General features: G+C 42.2%; 4 protein-coding genes across 6 annotated transcripts; 2 read left to right on the top strand and 2 right to left on the bottom strand.

Moving 5' to 3' along the window:
- Positions 1 to 1,031: 1,031 nt before the first annotated feature.
- On the bottom strand, positions 1,032 to 5,128 carry dpagt1 (dolichyl-phosphate (UDP-N-acetylglucosamine) N-acetylglucosaminephosphotransferase 1 (GlcNAc-1-P transferase)). 2 transcript variants are annotated; one of them, XM_018742650.2, is made up of 9 exons: positions 4,474 to 5,128; positions 3,912 to 4,032; positions 3,235 to 3,448; positions 2,832 to 2,978; positions 2,313 to 2,397; positions 1,955 to 2,143; positions 1,765 to 1,852; positions 1,467 to 1,622; positions 1,032 to 1,367 (listed from the first exon to the last, which is right to left on the bottom strand). In XM_018742650.2, the coding sequence occupies exons 1-9, from the start codon at positions 4,644 to 4,646 to the stop codon at positions 1,302 to 1,304; spliced, it is 1,239 nt and encodes a 412-aa protein (XP_018598166.1). In that variant the 5' UTR covers positions 4,647 to 5,128; the 3' UTR covers positions 1,032 to 1,301. The 2 variants fall into 2 exon arrangements, with proteins under 2 accessions (XP_018598166.1, XP_018598167.1); XM_018742651.2 differs by lacking the exon at positions 1,032 to 1,367 and having other exon boundaries at positions 1,545 to 1,625.
- Positions 5,129 to 6,068: 940 nt separating this feature from the next.
- Positions 6,069 to 12,727, top strand: LOC108928708 (phospholipid transfer protein C2CD2L-like). 2 transcript variants are annotated; one of them, XM_029255711.1, is made up of 11 exons: positions 6,070 to 6,321; positions 7,024 to 7,292; positions 7,813 to 7,908; positions 8,040 to 8,159; positions 8,341 to 8,451; positions 8,571 to 8,684; positions 9,035 to 9,164; positions 9,265 to 9,309; positions 9,597 to 9,712; positions 11,653 to 11,848; positions 11,954 to 12,727. In XM_029255711.1, the coding sequence occupies exons 1-11, from the start codon at positions 6,312 to 6,314 to the stop codon at positions 12,178 to 12,180; spliced, it is 1,434 nt and encodes a 477-aa protein (XP_029111544.1). In that variant the 5' UTR covers positions 6,070 to 6,311; the 3' UTR covers positions 12,181 to 12,727. The 2 variants fall into 2 exon arrangements, with proteins under 2 accessions (XP_018598286.2, XP_029111544.1); XM_018742770.2 differs by having other exon boundaries at positions 6,069 to 7,292.
- A 702-nt stretch (positions 12,728 to 13,429) lies between these two features.
- LOC108928798 (histone H2AX-like) lies at positions 13,430 to 14,139 on the top strand. Its single transcript, XM_018742945.1, has one exon. The coding sequence runs from the start codon at positions 13,531 to 13,533 to the stop codon at positions 13,957 to 13,959; it is 429 nt and encodes a 142-aa protein (XP_018598461.1). The 5' UTR covers positions 13,430 to 13,530; the 3' UTR covers positions 13,960 to 14,139.
- Positions 14,140 to 14,665: 526 nt separating this feature from the next.
- LOC108928797 (porphobilinogen deaminase-like) lies at positions 14,666 to 21,090 on the bottom strand. Its single transcript, XM_018742944.2, has 14 exons — positions 20,866 to 21,090; positions 19,836 to 19,889; positions 19,036 to 19,108; positions 18,587 to 18,636; positions 18,321 to 18,376; positions 18,125 to 18,202; positions 17,869 to 17,946; positions 17,711 to 17,786; positions 17,243 to 17,356; positions 16,988 to 17,026; positions 16,709 to 16,828; positions 16,475 to 16,528; positions 16,148 to 16,234; positions 14,666 to 15,772 (listed from the first exon to the last, which is right to left on the bottom strand). Exons 1-14 carry the CDS (start codon positions 20,887 to 20,889, stop codon positions 15,599 to 15,601), a joined length of 1,077 nt encoding a protein of 358 aa, XP_018598460.1. The 5' UTR covers positions 20,890 to 21,090; the 3' UTR covers positions 14,666 to 15,598.
- Between the last annotated feature and the right edge of the window lie 1,474 nt (positions 21,091 to 22,564).

The following is a 22,564-nucleotide window of genomic DNA, read 5'->3' as shown; positions in this document are numbered from 1 at the left end:
TAAGCAATAAAGCAATTTCACGTCAAGCGCAGTGTGTATCATTTCAACATATCAGAGATGTCTGGGATAATTTAAGATGCAGTGCAAAATGTTAAAAACTTGGAAAAGTAAAACTTTAAAAAGTTCTCTTTAAAATCACAGTACCTTTTATAAAAGTTTTTGGGTAAATGCAACATACAGCTACACGTAAGAAGTAAAAAGATTTAAAAACTGTAGGGTACATGATGTCATTATGAGAAACAAAATACTGACATTTAAAAAAAAAAAAAAAGTACTCAAGGCAACACTAGGTTTACCCCACCTGAAATGAACAGAAACGCATTACACATCTGCATCACTTTATTTACAGAGCAATCTTTCATCCAGCGCAACTTGCAAATCCTGCAACATTTTTACATTATTAAAGAAGAAAATTTACTCAGATGAATCAGGTGAAGAACCGTTCTCAAAGGTACAACAGTATCCAGTCCGCTGGGATACCCAATGACCACCTTTTTGCCACAACTCCACTTCTTTACCCATAAGACCAACAACCAGCTGTCTACTTTCATCAGGAGTTTCGGAAACATTGTGCAGAACTTCAAGATTAGCACCGATAGTTGGTTTCTGCTTATACACTTTCACTCTGGGCAAACAGTAACAATAGTAGTTTGGGAGCGTCTCAATGTGAAGCTGTTGCACTGTTACCTCACTTCTTTCTTTTACAAAATTCTTCAGAAAATGATGCAAGTAATGGAATAAAAGGCTAGTTTACCTTGTTTCCCTACTGTTGTACAATCGTACAAAACAGAATTATTTAGCTTAGCAATATAAGCACAAAGACTGAATGTAACATAGTCAAACCATTTAGAATACCCAGTGAATGAAAATGTAAAGTTACCATACATGCCTTCAAAACCCTGTGAAATCATTCAGAATTAATACAGTACACTGTGCTAACCAGGACTAATGGATATTCCAGTCAAATGCTTTTCATAACTCAGTTGTTTCAGTCTTTGTAATTCATTTAAAAAAAAAAAAAAAACATTTTATACTTATTTGTAAACCAGTGAAATGCTTTGCAGGTATGGCTTCCATCTCTAAATACAGATTTCAGTCATTTTACCTTCCATGTTCATTGCAAATAGGGTGATAGAAAGACAAAAAAATATATATATATCACATGTCTTCAATGTGTACCTCCTCAAAAAATAGAAGGCAAGAGCAGCAGACACCACTGGGTGACACTCAGATGACACTCTGTCACACTGCCATTGATGGCAGATGAGGAGCCCTCCAAGAATTCCTTCTGTGCCTGGTGTCTACACATCATAGAAGAGGCGCACCAGATGATAGCGGATCCCAAATGCCACCACACTCCCAAGCACCTGTACAGAGATCAGAGTTCAGTTAGGCTCTGCTGTAGAACAGGATCAAGGTGCAAGAAGTCTTTCTGCAAAGAGTTATTTTAGGCAAAAATGGACAACCTGTATAAGCAACATGATAGCTGTCAGGCTTCTTTCGTGTATGGGCCCCAGAACTTTGAGCACCAAGTTGATGAGGGTCATGTTGTTGCATTCTATGAATTCTCCATCTCCCTCCATCCCTCTGTTCACCTCCACAAGCCTCAACATCTCTGCCACCTACTGGGAATATAGACAACTGCAGTCCAAATAAACAAAACTGCCCTGTGCACAGTGTCAACAAAGGAGCATGTGAAGTCGGGGGCAAGGTGTATGCCCACGTCCAGCCAGCTTGGCTAAATGTGCCATAAAGAATTTTTACCTTTAGAATCAGGTCTCCCAGTTTAGAGAGGTCCTTTCTTTTGAATTTTGAATAGCTCATTCCCAGCTTCCCGGTTTCAGGATTTAGTCTTCATTTAGGAGGCACAAACAAAAGAGAGCACAAACCCATCTTAAATTGACTTCCAGGAAGGAGAATAGCTGTTGTAAAGACAGGATGGCCCTCAAATTACCTGGGAAGGCGGTGCCGGGGGCAGGGTACAATGTGGAAGAGTTGGGGCAACGAATACAGGAAGTTGAGCACCTGAGGAATGAAGAAGAGCAGCATGGTCTTGCTGAAGTGACCTAGAATCCCCACCACGGCGAAGGTCATCCCCGCAAAGTAGCAGAACGTGTCACCCACAAACACGGATGATGGGTACCTGGGGTTGACCAACAAAGAAGCTGTAAAAAACAAAAAACTACTGCAGATGCACTGTCAATATTGCAAGTAAATAAACAAGATTAATTAATCAAATTAAAAAAGATTTACTTTTGCCTACTGAATAATAATTATTATAACAACAACAATAACAATTATAAATCACACACCAGTTATGGTAGAATAGGGCCAGAGTGGTGAAGAAGAAAGGAATCATAAAGTATAGGGAGAAAATGTGGTCATCTCTGAAATCTCCTGCAACAGTCACAGAAGAATAAGTTTTAAAAATCATAATGGACAATAACACGTGCTAACTTTGTGTCAAAACCGGGTTTGTAACTGAGCACATTCACATTTTCTTAGTAAATATTACTAATCAATAACACATAGGAAATAAATGGAGAGACAGAAACAAGTTAAGCTCTGTTGGCAACACTGTTTAGTTGCTCAGAACACATATACCTAAAACTAATCTTGCATTTATTCATCTGAAAGGTGCTTTGATAATGGATATTGTATCAAAACAGCAAAGTTATCCTTGAAATTGAGGCTGAAACCATTTGGTTAAAATTCCAGCTCCTTTAAATTTTTCCATCTGACTGAAACAATGACACTGCTGCTAAGCAAACTGCATTCTCCACTACAACAGTCAGCGGGACAAATTTCACTGGTCTGGTCCATTTCCGCACCACTGAGCTCCAGCAGATTGAAGATGATGATGGAGCTTGAGATGAAGAGAGCTTGTCCAGACTCTATCCCGTTGATGCCAGCCAAAATATTGATGGCGTTAGTGCAGAACACAGCCAGCATGCCCATGTACACATAGTACAGTATTCCTGTTTAACCAGACAGAAAATAAAGCCATTTCACAATCATGATTAATAAGCTATGATGATTACACAGAAAAACCTTTCCCTAAACTGCGTTTCTTTATACCAACACACTTTAAATTCGATATCAAACAAAGTAAGCAATTCATAGTCTTCACATCAATCTGTAAATAGAGCAAGTTCTTATTTTTTTCTTTTTCAATTTTGACAGACTTTAAATGCAAAACTCAATCTGTGCTGTACCATGGCTTCATAAACCCACCCAAGTCAAGGTGCATTCCCAAAAGGCCACGGAAGGGCTTGGGCACCACAATGAGAGTGTTGCCAAAGTTGGTGAAGTAGACCATGAGCAGCGGCAGTGAAGCTACAGTGGGCAGGAGCAACTTGTGACGCCATCGTAGGTTCAGCACGTCGTCGGCAAAGCCCAAAAAGATCATGCAGCAGATCGCCAAGAGGGCCCCAATCAGCTGCACAAACTGTCACAAATTCAAAGAGTGTCACAGAAGAGTCACAGACTCACATTTTAGCCATTAGGGCACTCTGTAAAGTTACAGCACACCATCATCCATTATCATACCAAGGTAAAAGATGAGGTGAGTAATAGTTCTGAGTGTTTGATGCAGGTGAATTACATTAAGAAATTCAAACTAAAGGCAGCACGTCCCACTGCTCTCAAAGATACAGAATTCCCTCACCACCCCCCTACATATGGAGACACTCTTCTGAAAATGTACATATCAAAATTAAAATGAATGCAACAGTCGGGAAAGTAATAAATCAAGACGACTCTTATGCACTGTTGAGAAATGTTACAGCTGTGATTGGTATGTGGCCCGTCATACAAAGAGAAATTACACATGATCCGATGGCAAAAAAGTAGAAACGTAACAGAAACAAACACTGTTGCATTCGCGTGTATTTTTGTTCAGGAGGCCTCACCTCATCATGAGGGAAACCCTGGCACTTTTCCCCCATGAAACAGCTGAGGAAGGGCACCGGAATGAAGCAGAAGAGTATGATGAGGAACACTGTCCCACTGATGACTCCTTGAGATTCTGGGCTAAAAGAAGCCACATTTCAAGCAGAGGGTTAAAATGCATTATATTTACATTCATTTATTTAGCAGATGATTTTCTCCAAAGCAACTTACAATGGATACTATGTAGTGTTACTAGCCCACACACCTTATTCACCAAGGTGACTTACACTGCTAGATGCACTACTTACACTGGGTCACTCATCTATACATCAGTGAAACACACTCTCTGTCACTCACACACTATGGGGGAACCTGAACAGCATGCCTTTGGAGTGTGGGAGGAGACCAGAGCACCCAGAGGAAACCCACGCAGACACGGGGAGAAAATGCAAACTCCACACAGACTGAGCAGCGAACACAGTTTGAAAGAGTACAGTAAATGTCCCAATAGTTCAGACTGTCTGCCTTTATACAGAGTTAAAGCTGCCAGAGTGGTAACGAGGCCAAAGTTGCCAAACTCACATCTCCGTCTTCTTGGTTTTGTTCAGGTCCATGCCGTAGAGTCGGGCCGAAATGAAATGCTCTTTGAAAGCCGGAATGAGTTTGAGCGTGGCCACGCAGCCCACGGCTGACAGACACACGTTGATGAGGAGAGGGAACAGAGGCAGCGGAGACACCTTCATCTTCATCTTCATGATATTCTTCCTTGCAGGAGCCCTGACAGCACCGCTCACAGCGAAGACAAGAGCCAGAAGGTAAAAACACAAGCAGACTACAGCTGGAGGGCCACACCAAACCCTAGTTTCACAGGCCTGCTCCTGGCCTGCTGCTGTCTGGGGGAGTCTAACAAACACACAGGTCTTGACCACGTAAATCAATAGATGACATTATTTACACTGACTGAGTGAGTGAGTGAGTGAGTGAGTCATCTCTCCGAGCAGAAACCGGCCCTGCCTGCGGCAACTAAGTCTAAGAGACTATTCGATTACTGTCCCAACTAAACTACTTAAATTAAATTATTCCGCTGGCTTACTTTCCGGAATAAAAACACGCAACGCTCGAAATATTTATTTAAAAAGAAGTTAAATCAGATTTTAAATTTAGCGGCTTCTTATCTGTCGACTCCATAAATTTCCGCAAGCGAGCGAGACGTACTGAGCATGACTCATACTCATAGTATGAGTATGAGGGGGGGGAAAAAAAAAAGCAACAACAGCAGGTCTTTCAAATAACAGCACTGTCTACTATCTGCTCCCCATTGCCAATAGCTACGACTTCAGTGTTCCCGCAAACACGTAACAAACTGCGATCTCACTGAACAGCCCACAGCGCCTACCGCCCCACTGCACAACTCCAGTGTGCTCTTGTTCCTAGTCGAGCCGTGGGACCCATTTTCCGGTTACACGTGTACTTCCGCTCAAATTAACCCATTACGTAACCGTGATTTAACTGAAGAAACCGATAAAAAGCGGATGACAAAGCATAGCTTTTTATAATGTACAACACAATGCAGTGAATAATGCATTTTATGTGATCACCAAACGTCAACTAATTTAACCGGATCGCTGTCTAACGGTAATGTTACACGGACGTATTTAATTGATACACACTACGGAAATTGTGTATTATCTCCGCCTCCTGCTTTTGCACATCCCCTTTATTACTAGCCACTACTGAGTTCGGTGATACTAACGCAATACAGTACTGCTGAATTTGCTGAATTTTGTTTAATCCCTGCCCAAGTTCAGTTAAAAAAAAAAAAACATGTCCATTTCTGTCTATTAACTACATCACAACACATTTTTCTTTATGTGATAAATATTAACAAATATGTTCCGTATCTGAAATGTAACGTAATAAAAATGCGTTTTAAAATAACACGCCGATTTTAGTACTCCAGTGTTTCAAATAATAAATGCGTTGTTGTGAATCCAAGAAAACGCCGCGTTTATTTATTTTCTGAAATTCACAATATGTCTACGTTGCTTACAAAACAGCATGCGGGGATGTCATCACACGGATGCATGTGTCAGCAGGTCCGAACGGAATGACCGCCTCTCGGAACCGTGTACGTCTCCTTTAAATAGTATTCTTGCTGTGTGTGAGCGGCGCTTTGACAGCTCCACATGCGCTGTCCAGTGCTGGAAGAAGTGCGAACGCGAAATCGCCATACCGATACTACTGTGAACACTGGTCCTTCACCACACTCCAGCAGAATGCTGTCCTTCTCGAGGAAAATGAAGAAGAATATTAAGCATGTTTGCAGCTAAGAGGGCGTCCTTGAAACCAAAGAGCAGAAATTACTGTTATCCATCTTCTTTCTTGCTTCAATAACTAAGCGTTACACCTCGGTGGGGGAGATGGGGAAACGTAAGATGGTTTTATTTATCACTTCCAGCATTCCTCCAGTTAAGCTGGCTCAGCTGCAGGGAGGTAGAATACACAATATTTCAACCAAAACGCCTGTAATAATACGTTAAATCTGTTTCTGTTGTATTTGCAGCTGTGTTGAACACAGTGGTTTCCAGCGATGACCATACTACTAGGTATCCAGTTTTTAACACTGTATTAGTTCCCTCTCCGCTCTTCGATTTATTAAACGAATTAAGACCGGCGGTGCCGTTATTTCGCGATGATCAGGCGGATCGAAGAGCGAACGGGAGTGAATTAAGACTAAATTACGCAATGTAGATGTGCGTGAAAACATGTATCCTGCAGGACGGCGGGATGCTACATGAACTAAAGGCTACAAAACGAGGAAATTGATGACAGCGACTTTGCGCTCTTAACACACATTTTCTTTGCGTGCAATATTATACCCTGACACTAAAAGTTATTTTTAAGTCCCCGACCGAGAGGCCGACGCAAAAATTTTATTTCCTTCATTTAATCCCCAACTGTGTTACTTGACTGTTAATATGACGTGCTTTATTTGAGCTAAACAGTAAGTTACATAAAGTTATTTTTGGAAACAGTCTAATGACATGGCCGCGGAGGCAACCGAAGGCATCAGCTGGATGCTTTTTGTCATAATTTTTCTCATCTCCTTGCTGACTGTTCTTGGATGGGCAGTGCAGTATGGTCTGGAGAACCGAGGACATGCTCGGATTCCCTGGTCTCTAGCTGGGTGCTCGACCACCGCCTGGGAGCTGCGGCTTTCCCCGCTGCGCTTGTTCTGGGACTCTTTCCTGAAGAGGCGCTTCGGAGGGGAAGAGGGAGCCGAGCGCGCACACGTCGGACTGAAAGACCTGCTTTCATCCCTGCTCTCCTTCGGCTCCTTCAGGGAGAGCTGTCGGCAAGCCTGGATTCGAGCTCTCAATGAGCAAGCCTGCAGACACGGGGTGGGTGGGCAGCGCTAAGCGACATTTATCCTGAACCACCATAATAATAATAATAATAATAATAATAATAAAGACATGTGACATAACACCGTAACTACACATCTGAGCTGCACATTTGTGGAAACCAAAGAGAAGCACGTCTGTTTGCGCACGATGTGCATCCACATATTTCTCCCTTTTCTTGCACACCTCCTATTCTCGATAAATTTTCCATCAGACTTATGGAGTCCTGAGACAGCCAGCAAACTCCTACAAGTAGCAATATCAGAGGAATGTCCTGTCCTGGCAGTAAAGTGATTTAGAGAGAAAGGTGGATGACTAAAAAAAGGTTCTCCACAAATAGCTTGAAATAGGAATGGCATGATGAAGTAGCAAAGAGGCCTTAATATTCGTGGTGTCATTGAGTATTCTTAGAAACTTCAGAAGATGTAGCATGCATAGGTATTTTAACATTTGTTACATTTCTGATTCATGTATCCTCATAAAGATTCATTTCTGAACATTTTCAATTTCCTTCTAGAGTTCAATACAAATAAACTTTGAAGAGTGCCTACAATTTCCAGCCTCAGCTTCTATTGATTGCATAACCTATGCTCACCAATCACCACATAGCATGGTAAGTGTGGGTGTTTTTGATCATGGGCCAGCTGTGTCAGTATGGAACGCCTACTGAAAAGAGAGCTAGAACAATGTGATATTTTCAGCATGTCAGACTTACTATACTTTTGTTTTTCCTTTGTTCTCCAGGAATTACATTGCATCTGTACTGCTGACAGAGTGACGTTTCCTGTGACTGTCACCCAGCAGTCACCTGCAGCAGTTTCTGTAAACACATACCAGGTTACCATAGCACCACTACAGGCAAAGGTATTACAGATGTTAGGAGAAAAAAAAAAAATCAAAGTGAGCTCAAACTGGTTTCACATTGATACTGCTCAGTCTAAATGATATTGCTTCATTTTGCTGTGCTACTTAAAGATAACTAAGAGCTATGCAGTTTCATAACATTTCCTTCAGTAATTGATGGGACTGTCCTTCTGTTCTGCAGATGAAAGTTTATTTGGAGGAGGTTGAGGAAGAAGGTCTTCTTGCATCCTGGACTTTTTCTCAACACCCTCTTTTGTGCCTGTCCGTGTCATCACGGAGAGTCCAGCAAGAGGTCAGGCATATATGATGATGGCCAGTCCACTTGGTATAGCATGTCAGTGCCCCTGTGTTATGTACAAAATGTTTTGCCTCCTTTTCTGCCTTTAAATATATGGGGGATATTTTTTCTAGTGGGCTGAAGAGGAGGTTGATGTGAATGTGGTGGAAGAGTTAGTGAAGAATGCTATTGTGAACACCCAGCCAGCTGTAATCCTCCGCCTGAAGACCTCTTTACCCAGCCCTGCAGTAAGTCTCTTCTTCTAGCTGTCCAGCTAGGCTTTCAGCAATGTGCCAGAGAAGATGTTTGTCATTGTCTATGAATAAAATCCATTGGGATAGTTGGTAGTGTGGTGGTTAGCAGGGTTGCCTTTGGCCCCAAAGGTTGCTAGTTCAATGCCCACCTCTGGCTGTAGTACCCTTGAGCAAGGTGCTTACCCTAAATTGCTCCAGTAGAATTACTCAGCTGTGTAAATAATTGTAATCTTAGCACTGTAAATTGCTTTGGAGAAAAGTGTCAGCTAAATGAATAAAGGTAATGAATGCCTGTTGATTAACCTCTTGCTTAAATAATTTACCTGCCTGCTTCTCCTCTGTAGCTGCTGTTCCTGGAGGCAGACAACAACCCCCATGGTCACCAGGATACCAACTCATCTGCTCCCAACCAAATGGAAGACCACGGTACTGGCTGCAGAGTAAAGCCACAAATGGAAATGGGCCACAGTCTAGGTTAGCACCCATGAAAATAGATACAATTGCCCTGCTTAGTTCTCACATATCTCCCTCTGTAATATACATTCTACTGCTCCATCCCTTACTTTCCCTGCAGGTGGTACAAAAGGTCCCCATGAAGATATACATCCCAACTGCAAGGGTAAGTCCACACAAGCATACTTCTGTTCTATTTGTAGAAAAAAATGATGCTTAGTCACTGTTTTGTAAGGTTACTTTTATCTAGAGCAACAAGCATTCCTTACTTTTTATTTTTTAAAGTTTGTCTGTTTATGCAGCATTTCAGTTACTGTGTTGTGTGTTCAGATACAGTAGCAAAATACAATCTTGGAACTGGAACCTGCAACCTTTTGGTTACATGTGTTCCTTTTCAGCCGCTATCAAATGCCTTTCTTTTGACACTTCCTTTTTTCTATTTTGTGTAAACAGGGGAAAGCCTTCACTCCAGTGGCAGGGACGATGAAGCTGGCACAGCTGTTAAGCAGTTGAATGAGTCCATCAGCAAAGCAGTAAACAGGACGCCAACCAGGGAGAGTGCTCTTAAGGTTAAGGAAACAACTCCGGAAAAGATCATACGCTTTAATCATTATTGTTGGTCTCTGCCAACCTCATTATAGTGTGTTATTTTTAGTTACAAATTATACATAGTAGTTTATTGATTTATTCATTTACATTTTATTTAGCCATTTAGCAGACACTTTTCTCCAACGTAGAGTATTGCACCATACTGCACAAACAAAGTATGTTTCACAGCAGTCAAAGAGCTTTAGGTACAGACATGCAAATTAATACAAATTTATCTAGTAGTTTGGAGATCAGGAGAGAAGTGTGTCTAAAAGAAATGTGTTCTGAGAGCTTTCTTGAATGCAGAAAGGGATTCAACAGTTCTGAGGGAGACCACATAAGAGCCAAGAACATATGAAGTTTGAATTTTGGACTTCTTATGAATTGGACCGTGAAGCATCCAGAGGTGGAAGAGCATAGCGCCCTTGTTAGGGATGAAGGAGTGATCAGGTGTTGTACTGTAGGTACTGCAGTACTTCTCATGCATTCTAATTTAGCTGGAGAGGCTTTATTGTAGAGGTTGGAAGACCAGACATGAAGGAATTGCAGTGGTTCAGGGAAGATATCACCATTGCCTTGACTAGGAGCTGGATATGATGTGGTGTGAGATGACGGTGGATCCTGCACAGGCCCGATGAAGAGGATTTGGAGAAATTAATTTTCCAGTTTGAGAGGAAGTTCCTGACAGAGGGATGGACCTGTTGGGAGATGGAGAATCTCAGTCTTGGAAAGACTTGGTTGGTCATCCTAGCGCAAAGTCAGAGAGGCAAACTGCAGTATGCAAAGATACATCTCTCTTGGTTCGGCATAAACGGAGACAGAACTGTGTATCTCAACTAAGCAGTGATAGGAAAAACCAGGAGAGACAATGGCAGAGCAAAGGTAGGCAGTATAGAGGGGTAACTGTAAACCACAAAACCAAGTCTTGTGGAACACCATTTGTGAGAAAATGAAAGGAAGACAGGGAGCCTGGTAGGATCTAGCTGAAAGATTACCCTGAAAACCTTTCATGGTTATTCTTTGATTCAACTGTCCATTCCAGTGGATGACAGTGTCATGTGCTGCAGAGAGACGAGGAGAATGGAGACCAGAGAAAGGGAGGCAACTCTAGCAAACTATAGAGGTTCAGATGCTGAAGGAGGGCAGTCTTGGTGAAATCCCCAATCCTGAATTCAGATAACTGGATATAGCAAATAACTGGTTGTAAGCTATATGTTAAAACATTTTGGAAAGAAAAATGAGAAGAGATGTTGTATACGCTGTTAAGTCCAGGAGACTTTTAGATTTACAGCATTTCCACTTAACAGCAGTTTCATTCTGTCATAACAAATGTGTGTAGTAACCATGAGCTGGAGGTGCTCTGAAAGTTAGAGAAGAGACTAAGTCAAGAGATCAGAAGAAAAGAGAGCACTGTTGGCATTATCAGATGACACCTCAGAATTTTGCAGTAAAGACTGGAAGTAGAGAGTAGAAGACTGGTACATAGAGGGGTCAAAGGACTGTAGAGGTGACAAACGGCAGGTTGCCTGACTGTCATGAAGATGTCAGTTAAAATCACCCAAAAGAACTAATGGTGAGTTGTTCACTGAGGAATAGCTCAACTAAATGTCAAGGACATCCAAGAAGCAGCTGGGAAAACAACAGAGGACAGCCACAGAAAATTCAGTCAGGGTAGTAATGGAGACAGCAGAATTTCAAATGAGATTTTACAGTAGTTTAATGGTTCATATTGCACACCTAATTGAAAAGGGGTAACTTTACACATGTGGTTTGCAGAGCCAAAAAGTATTGAAGCTGAAACTTGACTGTATTGAAGGCAGGTCCAGTCTGCTGGCAGGGATTAGAATTGCAGACTCTGCCTAATTAACTGTCACACTGCAAACAAGAGGAAAGAATTTGCTGATTTCCTTCCGTCCATTAGGCCCCAGGGGATGAGAATTGTTCCACACTGTTGAGTGGTGCATTTGGAGTCATGGACATCTCATTGCCAGGGAAACCCATGCAGGGGGCTACCTGCCAGGATCTGGGGGAGTCTGCGCTACCTCCTGCACTTGATTCGGCATGGGACACAGGCTCCACGGGAGCCCTGGAGACCCACAGTCTGAAGGACCACAAAGGTGTGCTTCAAATTAGTGCTCTGTAACACTTATTTCCTGTACCACACAATGTAATTCAATTATTTGGTTAATTTTTAAAATGACACCCCATGTTGGTTGTTGCAGGGGGGTTTCTTCGTAGTGGCACGAGGCTGCTTCTTCGGAGGAAGGCTCGGCCGAAGGACTCCAATCTCAGTAGATCCCATGAGGACGTTGCTGACACTGGGAGTGGATGCTCACCACGCAGAAGGTCCAGCAGCTTCTCCCGCCGCCTCATCAAACGCTTTTCGCTTCGTTCCAGATCCGGGGGCAAGGCTGGCGCCAGTGGAGGGCCAGCCTCAGCGACAAATTGAGCGCAGAGCACAGAGGTTCGCAGAAACTCACTTGATGGCCCCGTTTGCTATTCTATCCAATTGGATATTCCCCCACTATTTCATTGGTCACAGCCTTGTCTCAGGGCACCTCTGTTGGCTGTGCATTGCCTGTTGCAGGGACCCAGAATCAGGCCCGTAAACTGCTGTGGACATTTTAACGCCGAAGCAGGATCATTTTTACATATTTATGGTTTCGCATTGCAGCTCTCTCACTTACTCTGGACGCTGGTCATTACAACTATCTTCGAACAGCTATTCTTAGTGAAAGGGATTTGGTTGACAATACTCGTTAAATTTAATAGCACTGAAATCAGAAAGAAAGGGATGGATACAGAAAGAGAGATGGCATACATTATTATATCCTTCACTCTGCACAAATAATAATTTGGAAAATATGCATAGTATGAGAATGTTTTCCTGTCTCTGTGATGTTTTCCAGAGATTGCAGCTGTTTTGACACAGGCCAGTGTAAGCCTGAAAGGGCTGTTTTGTGCAGAAGTAACGGTGTTTTCATTGGGCTCTGAGAATTGTTGTGCAAGCACTTAATTATAAACATTTTTAAATTGATACAGAAGGTGATGCTGCTTTTTAAAAATATGAATGGTTGGTAATAACGAAAATGTTGAAATAGTCTGACAAAGTATAAAATACATTTACAGCTAATGCCAGTAAATTAATGTAAATTATATTATCATTACAGTACTATTTCAGTTTGTTTTGTGGCCTCTTGAAATCGATTTATTTGTCTGCATCTATCTACAAATGTATTTCTAAATAATGATAAATATGTGTCTGGCTGTATCGTTGTTTGCACTGTTCACTTAAATAAAAGAGGTATCGGTAAAGGTTGTGCTTGTGAATTAAATACTTTCAATACGAAAAAATATTAAGATCTTGTGTACTGTTGTTGCCTCTTTCATTCCCAAATCTTGGCAAACTTCTTTAATTTCCCTTAAGATAGTGTTAATAGTTGTACATTACATCGATCCAGTCAAATGATTGAAACTGACTTTTCATTTCGCTGAAATAAGAAAATATCCAAGTACTAAGTAAACTCAACACATCCCGACGACGCTAAATTGAACTGATGCAGAACTCCAGTTTAACCGCTTTTCTTTTCTTGTGCGCAGCAAATCAACCAATCATCGTTTCTCATGTTGCAGTTTTTAGCCAATCGGTTGCTGATGTTTCTTCAACGTCGACAGGCTAGAACTCGAGGGGTGGGGTTTATACGTCATTTCACGCGCACGTTGTAAGGATAAGAGTGAAGGTTGCTTTGAATCGACAGCAATTCCTGGAGGAACTAAGGCGGAGGACGCCGGTAGCATAATGTCAGGAAGGGGTAAAACCGGAGGGAAGGCTCGCGCCAAGGCCAAGTCCCGCAGCTCCAGAGCTGGATTGCAGTTCCCCGTGGGCCGCGTTCACAGACTGCTGAGGAAAGGCAACTATGCAGAACGTGTGGGCGCCGGTGCTCCGGTGTACCTGGCCGCTGTGCTCGAGTACCTCACGGCAGAGATCCTAGAGCTGGCGGGCAACGCGGCTCGCGACAACAAGAAGACCCGCATCATCCCGCGTCATCTGCAGCTGGCGGTCCGCAACGACGAGGAGCTCAACAAGCTACTGGGCGGAGTGACCATCGCCCAGGGCGGCGTGCTGCCCAACATCCAGGCCGTGCTGCTGCCCAAGAAGACGGGCCAGGCGGCCCCCAGTGCGGGGAAGGGGGTTAAGAAGTCTTCGCAGCAGTCCCAAGAGTATTGACTCCGCCGTAGTGCTGCTCGAACAGGGCACGCGCCCATGATGGGAAGGCTCACCATGATGATGGACTACTACAGTGACATTTTAGTTTGCGTTTTGTGACATAGCTAGATAGATTCTTTGTGTTTGAATGTGCTGCGCCCCTCCTCCCGCGTCGAGAAAATAAAATCGTGGTGAGACTTTGTATTAAAGCGCCGTGGCGTCTCTCACTGTACACTGCTGCTCGCCTTCCACAAACCAACCGCTGTTGATACGTCGTCGGAGGAGCCAGAGCTACACCGTCAGTCACCGGCCCTCGTGCAGCGCTTCCCCATGATCCGCTCACGCTTGTCGTTCGTTACTCTCCTCCTGTGGAGGTGGGACCTCCCCACTAAAGGCGTCTTCCAACTGTTTTGGTGAAAGTTGGCACGGAGGGCGCGAAACACCTGCTAACACACAATCCTGCCGAATTAGTCACTAACTACGTATGAAACTAGCTCTAAACCGAGAAACCTACCTCATAGTACAGGCATACCTACAGCGACCCAACAAAAAGCAGTAAATCATCCTGACAGAAACAACTTTATTGTATTTCTGGACAAGCAAGAATGACAGCATCGCTGTAATAAAAGGTGCTTTTTTTAATGTAAGGCTGATTATCTGAGAATAACATACAAAAACAGCAAAACAATGAAGGCACTTGTGGGAGTAATAGTGAGTCTTTATCATTTGTAACTCAAACATGCTGCTTCGCTTAAAAATACGTTTTAGAGTGTTTCGTAAAGAACTGAAAACGTACTTTTCCTGCATTCCAATCTGTAGTAGTCCCGGATGAATTTAATCCAACAGCATATCATTTCATGACAAGATTCTGATAAATATACTGTTTATTATACACCAAGCTGTTTTTTCAGGTGAACGAGACATGGAAACGTTATACGTCTACTTAAACCAATATTTGAAGGGTGTATGCATTTCTTCCCTCTGCAGACTTACAGCTACTGATCTAGGACTGATTTTCAGTGAAGTTTCAGAAACCCAAAATGTTTCATAACATTCTAAATGACTTAAATTGATACACTGTCAGTCCACAAAGGGATACATTCCTCACTGCTGGCAAAAATATGATTTTCTGTGGGGGGGGAAGAGCCAGTAAGTAAATATTCTATATATTCTCTCTGCAATTCATGTAAATGAAAATAAACATGGCTATTAACTTACTACCTGGAATGATGTGGACAACTATTATATACCATATACAGCTACATCTTACAGTAAAATTTCAAGTAAAATTCTGGTAGGCTTGTTGTCTCAAACTTGGAATGGTGTTGTGTAAGCAGGTGTTCATTCCACTTTTCCCAACAGTTAATTAGATAAAATTTTAATACTCAGTAGTTTTGCATTTTTATAAAACATACACAGTAAATTCTGGCACGTTTTTCTCTTTTTAAATATTGCACCCATGGATGCAGTTTAAAAAAAAAAATAGAAATGACTAATAGTATACAGAATGAGATTGTGATTTAAAAACAACCTACGCACACTCAGGTTTCAGATCAAGTAAAATGTCTTGAGAAGTTTGAAACTGTTCACGTGGCTGAATGGGGCTTTTAGCACTGTCCAGTGCTCACTGTCAAACCGAGGCAAAAACTTCCAAGTAAGGCTAGCGAGCATCATTGAGCTGCCGGGCCACTGTCAGGATTTCCTTGGCCCCCTTGCTAAGGAGCAGCTGAGCTAGATCTACACCCAGCTTCTCAGCAGCATCCTGGGAGGCCCTTGGCACATTGCTGGCTGTAACTCCCACACGCTGGGCACCCTCATCCACTCCTTCCTCCACCTGACATGGATTATACAGACAGCCTCATTACTTGACTGCACAGTCCACAATTCACATGCTCCAATACTTGGTCCAACTCACTTAACATACAGCAATTCAATTAAAGATCAGTGACACTGGGAATAAAAGATATGGAAGATCCATAATTATATAGATTGTATATGGATACACGAGCCAAAACACACTAAAAAAAACTATGCTTCAATGTAATGAATTCTGTAACAGCATCATACAGAATATACCCTTCAAGACTGACAAGAGGATCATCTAGATTACTAAGCCTTTCACACTTCTTGCAGAAATATATGGGTGAGATGGATTTGTAAAATCCATTTTTTCTACCTATAAGCAACTGCCCCCACCCAAGGGCCTGACCTGGTTTCCTGGCAAGATACTGGTCTGCATGGTCTCCTTGAGGCTGTCAGAACCATCCAGGCTGTAGACTGCACCTGTCAGATACAACTGAAACAACACACCCATAAATGACTAAAATATGCATCTTCTTTCCAGAGAAGAATTACTGCGTGCAGCTCCCTAGGGAGGTGTTACATTAGAGCACATATTAACGCTTAGTATGCTTATTTCATGTGGCACTGCATTATGATTGATTGTAGTGTAACCTATGGAATCATTTTTTTGTAGGGACATGTTGTTTTGAGTAATTTTTAGACTTTGGGCAGAAGACGTCCAGACTCTTCCTACCTGGGAGTCCTTAACTTCTGTGTGAACAGCAACTGGCACACTACAGCCCCCTTCCTGAAAGAGGCAGAATGCATGGGCATTTGTGAGTAAAGATACAGTGAAATAAAGCAACAGCAGCTTTATTTAATTACACTATTAGGAGGTCTTTCAAAAGATGGTAAGTCAATGGACTGGATTCTCATTAGAAGATGTGGGTAAAGAGGAAGGACACAGAGCAGGTGACCAGGGACTTGCCAGGTGTCTGAGGAATGCTCTCTCGGCTATGCAGCGTAATACAGTGTCCGGGTGGTGCAGCACGGAGACCATCTCCAGGATGTCTTTGTCCCTTACCCTAACCTCCACCGCTAGGGCACCCTACAGCACAGAGCAGTAGAACCCTTACTGAATGTTTTCAGAACAAAACAAGCTACTAAAAGACAGACTGCTACATGTCAAATACTGCAGCAATAATAATGCATAAGTTTTGACCTACAATATCCATATGGTTTATGAAGAAGAATCAACTCTACCTACCTGCCCAACGGCATACATACAGTCATCTGGGTTCAAGACCTGTAGGACGATAGCAAAAGTGTAAAAGTTTTTGTTTTGAAAGGCTGGCATTCACAAACAAGAAAAAAAGTGTCCCCCAAAAGTGTTATTAAAAGTGTACTCCCTACAATTTTTTGTGTGTTACTGGTGTCAGAGAGTAATCACACAGTTACAGACTGACAAAATGATTGAAACAGATAAACCATGTGTGCATCAGATCAGAATTTGAGCAGTTACCTGGCTGATACGATTCTCCCAACCCATACGAGTCAGCCCAGCTGCCGCCAGTATGATGGCAGAGAAGTCTTCCTTCTCATCCAGTTTCTTCAGGCGAGTGTTGAGGTTGCCCCGCTAAAAGGCTCCATTTAGGAACACAGATACACTTCCCCAAAGTGTGTTTAAAGCCTACAGTATTTTCTCATTGCTTTGACTGTGAGGGAACAGAAATGAATTATGTGATTATTTAAAATGCCTTGCTCTCACTTAAAAAGTGAAAGAGTTTTGAATGGTTGTCAGTCAGGTTCCTTGGTAAATAGTTGCCAAAAACAGGCAACAGGATGAAGGAATCAGGAAAGACATCATTAACCCTATTAATCCATTAACTGTATTGCATATTTGAAAGACTGCAGTGAACTTCAGACTGGACTGTTTGAAAGTTTTACAAAGGTTGAGAAAATCCACAGAAATCAGTATGGAAAAGGATACAATATCTTTGAACTCCAGGTGAGGAAATCTTTTCTTCAACTGAGCTGCACGGCGAAGTGAACTGGTACCAATAATACTGTAAAAACACCAGTGATGACATTCAAAATAGGTTGTGTTTGGAAATAAATCACAACCCAAGTTTTGAGATTTTCTTGTACCTCTTTTCTGGCAAAGTGTCAAGGCACTTTCCTGTATTCTTAAGGTGCAGAACTACAGCATCAAAAGGGCACTCTCGTCTAATAAAAAATAAAAAAAAATACAAGAAAAAAATGACAAAAACAGAACTTCAAATAACAACAGTAGAAAAACAGCGATTAAAACAAGCTCCTAACAAAATATGTTTTAGAAACAAGGAAGGAAAGCTTTAGTATCTTGTCTAAGGCTTAGTGCAACAATGAAAGGGGCAACACTCACTCAAGCACAGCTCCTATGGTGAAGCCAAGGGGAAGCACAGTGGGCAAGTCCTTCAAGGAATGCACTACCAGATCTACCCTGATGGGGCATAGAGCACAGTCTGAGCATTGTGCATCCATAAGTGCCATGTCATGAAAATATGTTTTTAATTTTTTTTAATAAATAAATTTAAAATGTTTATTTCAAACCAGCTTACTCATTCCTCTCCAGAGCATTCTCCAGCTCTTTGGTAAAAAGACTCTTTTCTCCAATCTAAAAAAGAAAAAGTTATTTCCATCACAGCTTGTAAAGACAGAACCAGTGTCACCAGTCATATCAGTAAAGTGCCCTTTATTAAAGTTAAAATTTTAATGTACAGTATATACCTGACTGACAGATTATATATAACATACAGTAGCAATGAGATACATGGTATTTAAATCAATCAGATTTTAGTTGAAAACTATTTCATTTACAACTCACTTTTGATAATGCTGTGTCCAGGATTTTATCTCCAGTTGTTGACATGGCAACTAAGGGAAAAAGAACAGTTAGTTTTACCAAGGATTTAATATCATAAACCTTAATTCTAAATCAACTCATCTATTCTAAAATCCTGGCCACTAGAATGGGAGTTTGGCAGTGAAACAGCAGCCAGTGTAACCATCATCTTCATACAGTAATGGTGCCTTTTCACCTCCTTACACTGACCACAAGCTGAAAATCGCTTGGAACAGAGCCAGGGCTGGGTTAGTGTCAGATCCAGATCTGAAACACAGACTTCCTCTTGTCCAGCAAGACAGTGGAGGAGGTGTTCACAAACTACTGCTTTTTCTAGGCACTGAGTCATCATTACCAAAGAAACCCAACAGCTTTTCTTAACTGCCCAGTTAAGAAACTGGTACAATGTGTCATGTGAAATTTTTTTATACCAATTTCAAGGAGGACATCTGGATAAAGCTTCTTCAGCTTTTCAGCCACACTGTCTGTTTGGATACGAGCAAGCTGGAGAAAAGAAAGGAGAAATATTTTTTGTGCCGAACACAAGAATCACATTCTAGCATTTTAATCCATAGACATGCATTAAGACATTTTTAAGTGTACCAATATCATTGTATTTCAAAATGTAAAATAAATTAAACAGAGGATGGACTTAAAATTATTGTTGTTGTTATGGGAGGAAATGAGGAAAATAAAACACGCTTTTCAGAATAATGTGAAATCTCATCACAAAAAACATACAGGGATTTGTGTCACAAAAATTGCTGGCACCTGTCTTAGTAAGATCCCGTATCTCAGTTTGCCAGTCACATAAAGGAGTATGGTTTCAATAAGTAAAATTATAACACAGTGAAAGCAAAACATACATCAAATATTTGCCATGACACTAAAAGCTTGGAGCAACTAAATAAAACTATAAAACTGCATACAAGTGCAATGAAAATAATTCAAATCTATTATTAGAAAATCCGAACATATAAAACATACTTAAAATAACCCAACAAAAAATTAGACTTCTGGAAAAAAAAGTCTATATTATAAAGATACTTAATACAAAGTAACTGTTGATTAAAAAAATAGTAGACCAATTGACTAAGACTTTTTGTAGATTACTATTAATCTGTTCTAATTTTTCATTCCCATTTCATACTTCGCTGTGCTTCACCAGTTCAGGTTACAGTCAACTTTGTCACTTGCGACAGACATGAACGATGAATAAATGATCACTTACCTGGCTTTTTCTGGTTCCAATTCGAATGACCCTGCTAACCTTTCCATTCCCCTCCTGTAAAGAAAAGAAACATATCCATTGATTTTACAAGGGTCTAGTTTTTCGTCTTCTGTTAGTGACACCATGCGGCCATTTACACGGCCCCGAATTTGCCTGTCACAATATAGAAGCAGATTACAAGTAATGGCGATTTAACTACATCTACAGTATGGAACACATGAATATAATGAAGATGTGTTACCCTGATGTACTTATATGGTCCATCTTCCATAGTTTCCTAAGGGGTGAAGACCTTTTACAGCGTTTGCAGCAATGCAATGATGTGCGCTGTCTGATGTATGATATACGAGGGCACAGACAGAGTGCCTTTGAGATCCCCCTTACATAGCCCAGCCTGGGGCCTGTCCTGCCTTTCCTGCCCTCCCTCAGCCTCCACCCCCTGTGCTGCTCTGCCCTGATAAGTGAGGAGTTGCCGGTTCGTTGGGAAGATGAGGGTGGGGTGCCTGCCTTCTTCAGATCGAACATCTACACAAATTGACGCCGGGCCTGGGCGGTACGGGTGCACTTAGCACACGCTTGCTCATTCCAACAAAGCAGATTAGCAGAGTGATAGTAGAGGTGTAGGATGTCATGATAAAAGTAAACATGGGTAAATCACTGGTTGTGTATCTCACACTGAATAGCATGATCTTGTACAGTCAGTTAGCTAAAAGCGTTGGTGAAAATTATAATATCAAATATGTAAGCAGGCCTGCAATAACCGTGTAGGAAAGGAAAGGTATACTATATTCAGCGGGGTTTTACCAAGTTTTATTACCCTCATCCCAGTTTTTTTCCCCCCTAAAATACCAGAAGTTGTTGTTTTAAGAACACAGTGAAGCTGTTCGACCGAGATTTCAAAGTTCCTCCATAGCTTAGTACGCAGTCAATTATACGCCTATTTGCTGCACTCAGAACCAATCAGAATTTACGTTTTAGGAACGCGTTCGCAAGCGGCATGGTTCGCACCCTTCCAAGTTCCTGTACCCACCTGTCCATGAGCTTCTTGCGACATTTCCAAGCCTTGCAATAAAAATCGAATGCTTTAGTGTCGTTACAATTTTAAGTTCGTCTTAACACACGTAGATTTTACATTGCGCACTTTACGGCTACCCGAGAGAGAGAAAATAAGGGTGAATGAAAATTATGCCGGTCGCCTCCGTTCAGTCGCCCTCAATGGAAAGCCACTTCCGGCACTTTGCCGAGGCGGGGAAGCGCATGCGCAGTGAAACAAGCGGGGGTTATTGCTTCCCCGCGTTTTCAGTTCACAAACACATTTTTACACCAGTATGAATGTTTTACAGTGTTAATCACAAAAATGTTTACAACTTAAGAACCGCATTGTTCTGCGTTTGTGACTGACGAACGAATCGATAGCTGGAAGGATTCTTTAATTGTGGCGTACCGCTTGATTCCGCAGACCATCACTGCAACATGTAATTTCTGAGGTGCTGATAGTCTCGAACAACACGAAAATCAGAGTTACTTAGCCCAAGTAGTTGATCCAAGTTACACAATCCTTACGCGCATGCGCTAACACAGCCAACGTAACAGACACACAGTACATAGCCATGCAGTACTGGTCAGCCTTCCTCAGCTTTCGTTTATCCAATCGGGGACAGCGCAGCTCTGCAGTACCGAGCCTAGTGGTAGCTCGTGGACACGACTCGAACCGTTTCCAACTTTGATTCACCCAGAGCTTTGGGAAGCGCAACTCAAACATCTAACCATTCACTCAGTTTGGAAAAAACCCCTTACTGATCTAAAAAAAAGAGGAATGAGCAAAAAAGGGTGAGCCAAACTTTCTAAAAAGCCAAGAGTTGATCATAGAGAATATCCTCAACCAGGTGTTCCTCAGGCTAAGCAGACTCAGTCTAACAGCACCAATGATAATCTGCCTCAAAACAGTGAAACTATGTCTCAGAGAATCCAACCTCACCAAATTAACAAGACAAATAACGGACCCACCAGACTGAGATAACCGCAGCCCAACATGAACTGTGTGTGCGCTCAAGCGCCATCGAATAAATCTGACATGCATGGACTTCTTGGCACAGAAGGAACAAATGTGGTTTGTCAAAGCGTTCTTCCATGTATGTTTGCAGGGTGCAAGCATGGGGAAACACTCCACAGGCTGGGGACAACCCATGCCGTTGTGAAAGTGATGAGGGGATGGCATTTTCACACACCGAGCTGGGCTCAACCCCTTGCTGACCAAACTACACATGAGCTGTGAGGCACAGGCTTTATCCACTGTACAACCATTTCCCTTAAAACTCTAGGACAGCGGGGGGCAGCTGGTAACTAGTGGTCAGAGCCGGTGCCTTTGGAGCCAAAGATTGCAGGTTCAACTGCCAACCCTAGATGTAGTATTTTCAAGCACAGTGTTTACCCTTAATTTCTCCAGCAAAATTACCCAGCTGTATAAAAGGGTAAATAACTAACAGCGTTAAGTCAACTTGGTGAAATGGGGGCTGGCTAAATGAGTAAATGTAAACCCCAGAGGTATTTGGTGTAGAGGGGGCGTGGTGGCACAGCGGGTTTGACCAGGTCCTGCTCTCTGGCGGAAGTAGGGTTTGAGTCCTGCTTTGCGTGCCTTGCGGCAAACTGGCACCCCGTCCTGGGTGTGTCCCCTCCATGCCGTATTGGTGGATTATGCTCCGGTTTGCCGCGACCCCACTTGGGACAAG

Source organism: Scleropages formosus, chromosome 10 (assembly GCF_900964775.1).
Source record: "Scleropages formosus chromosome 10, fSclFor1.1, whole genome shotgun sequence".
NCBI classification, from domain to species: Eukaryota; Metazoa; Chordata; class Actinopteri; order Osteoglossiformes; family Osteoglossidae; genus Scleropages; species Scleropages formosus.
This window is presented reverse-complemented; position numbering and strand designations above follow the sequence as displayed.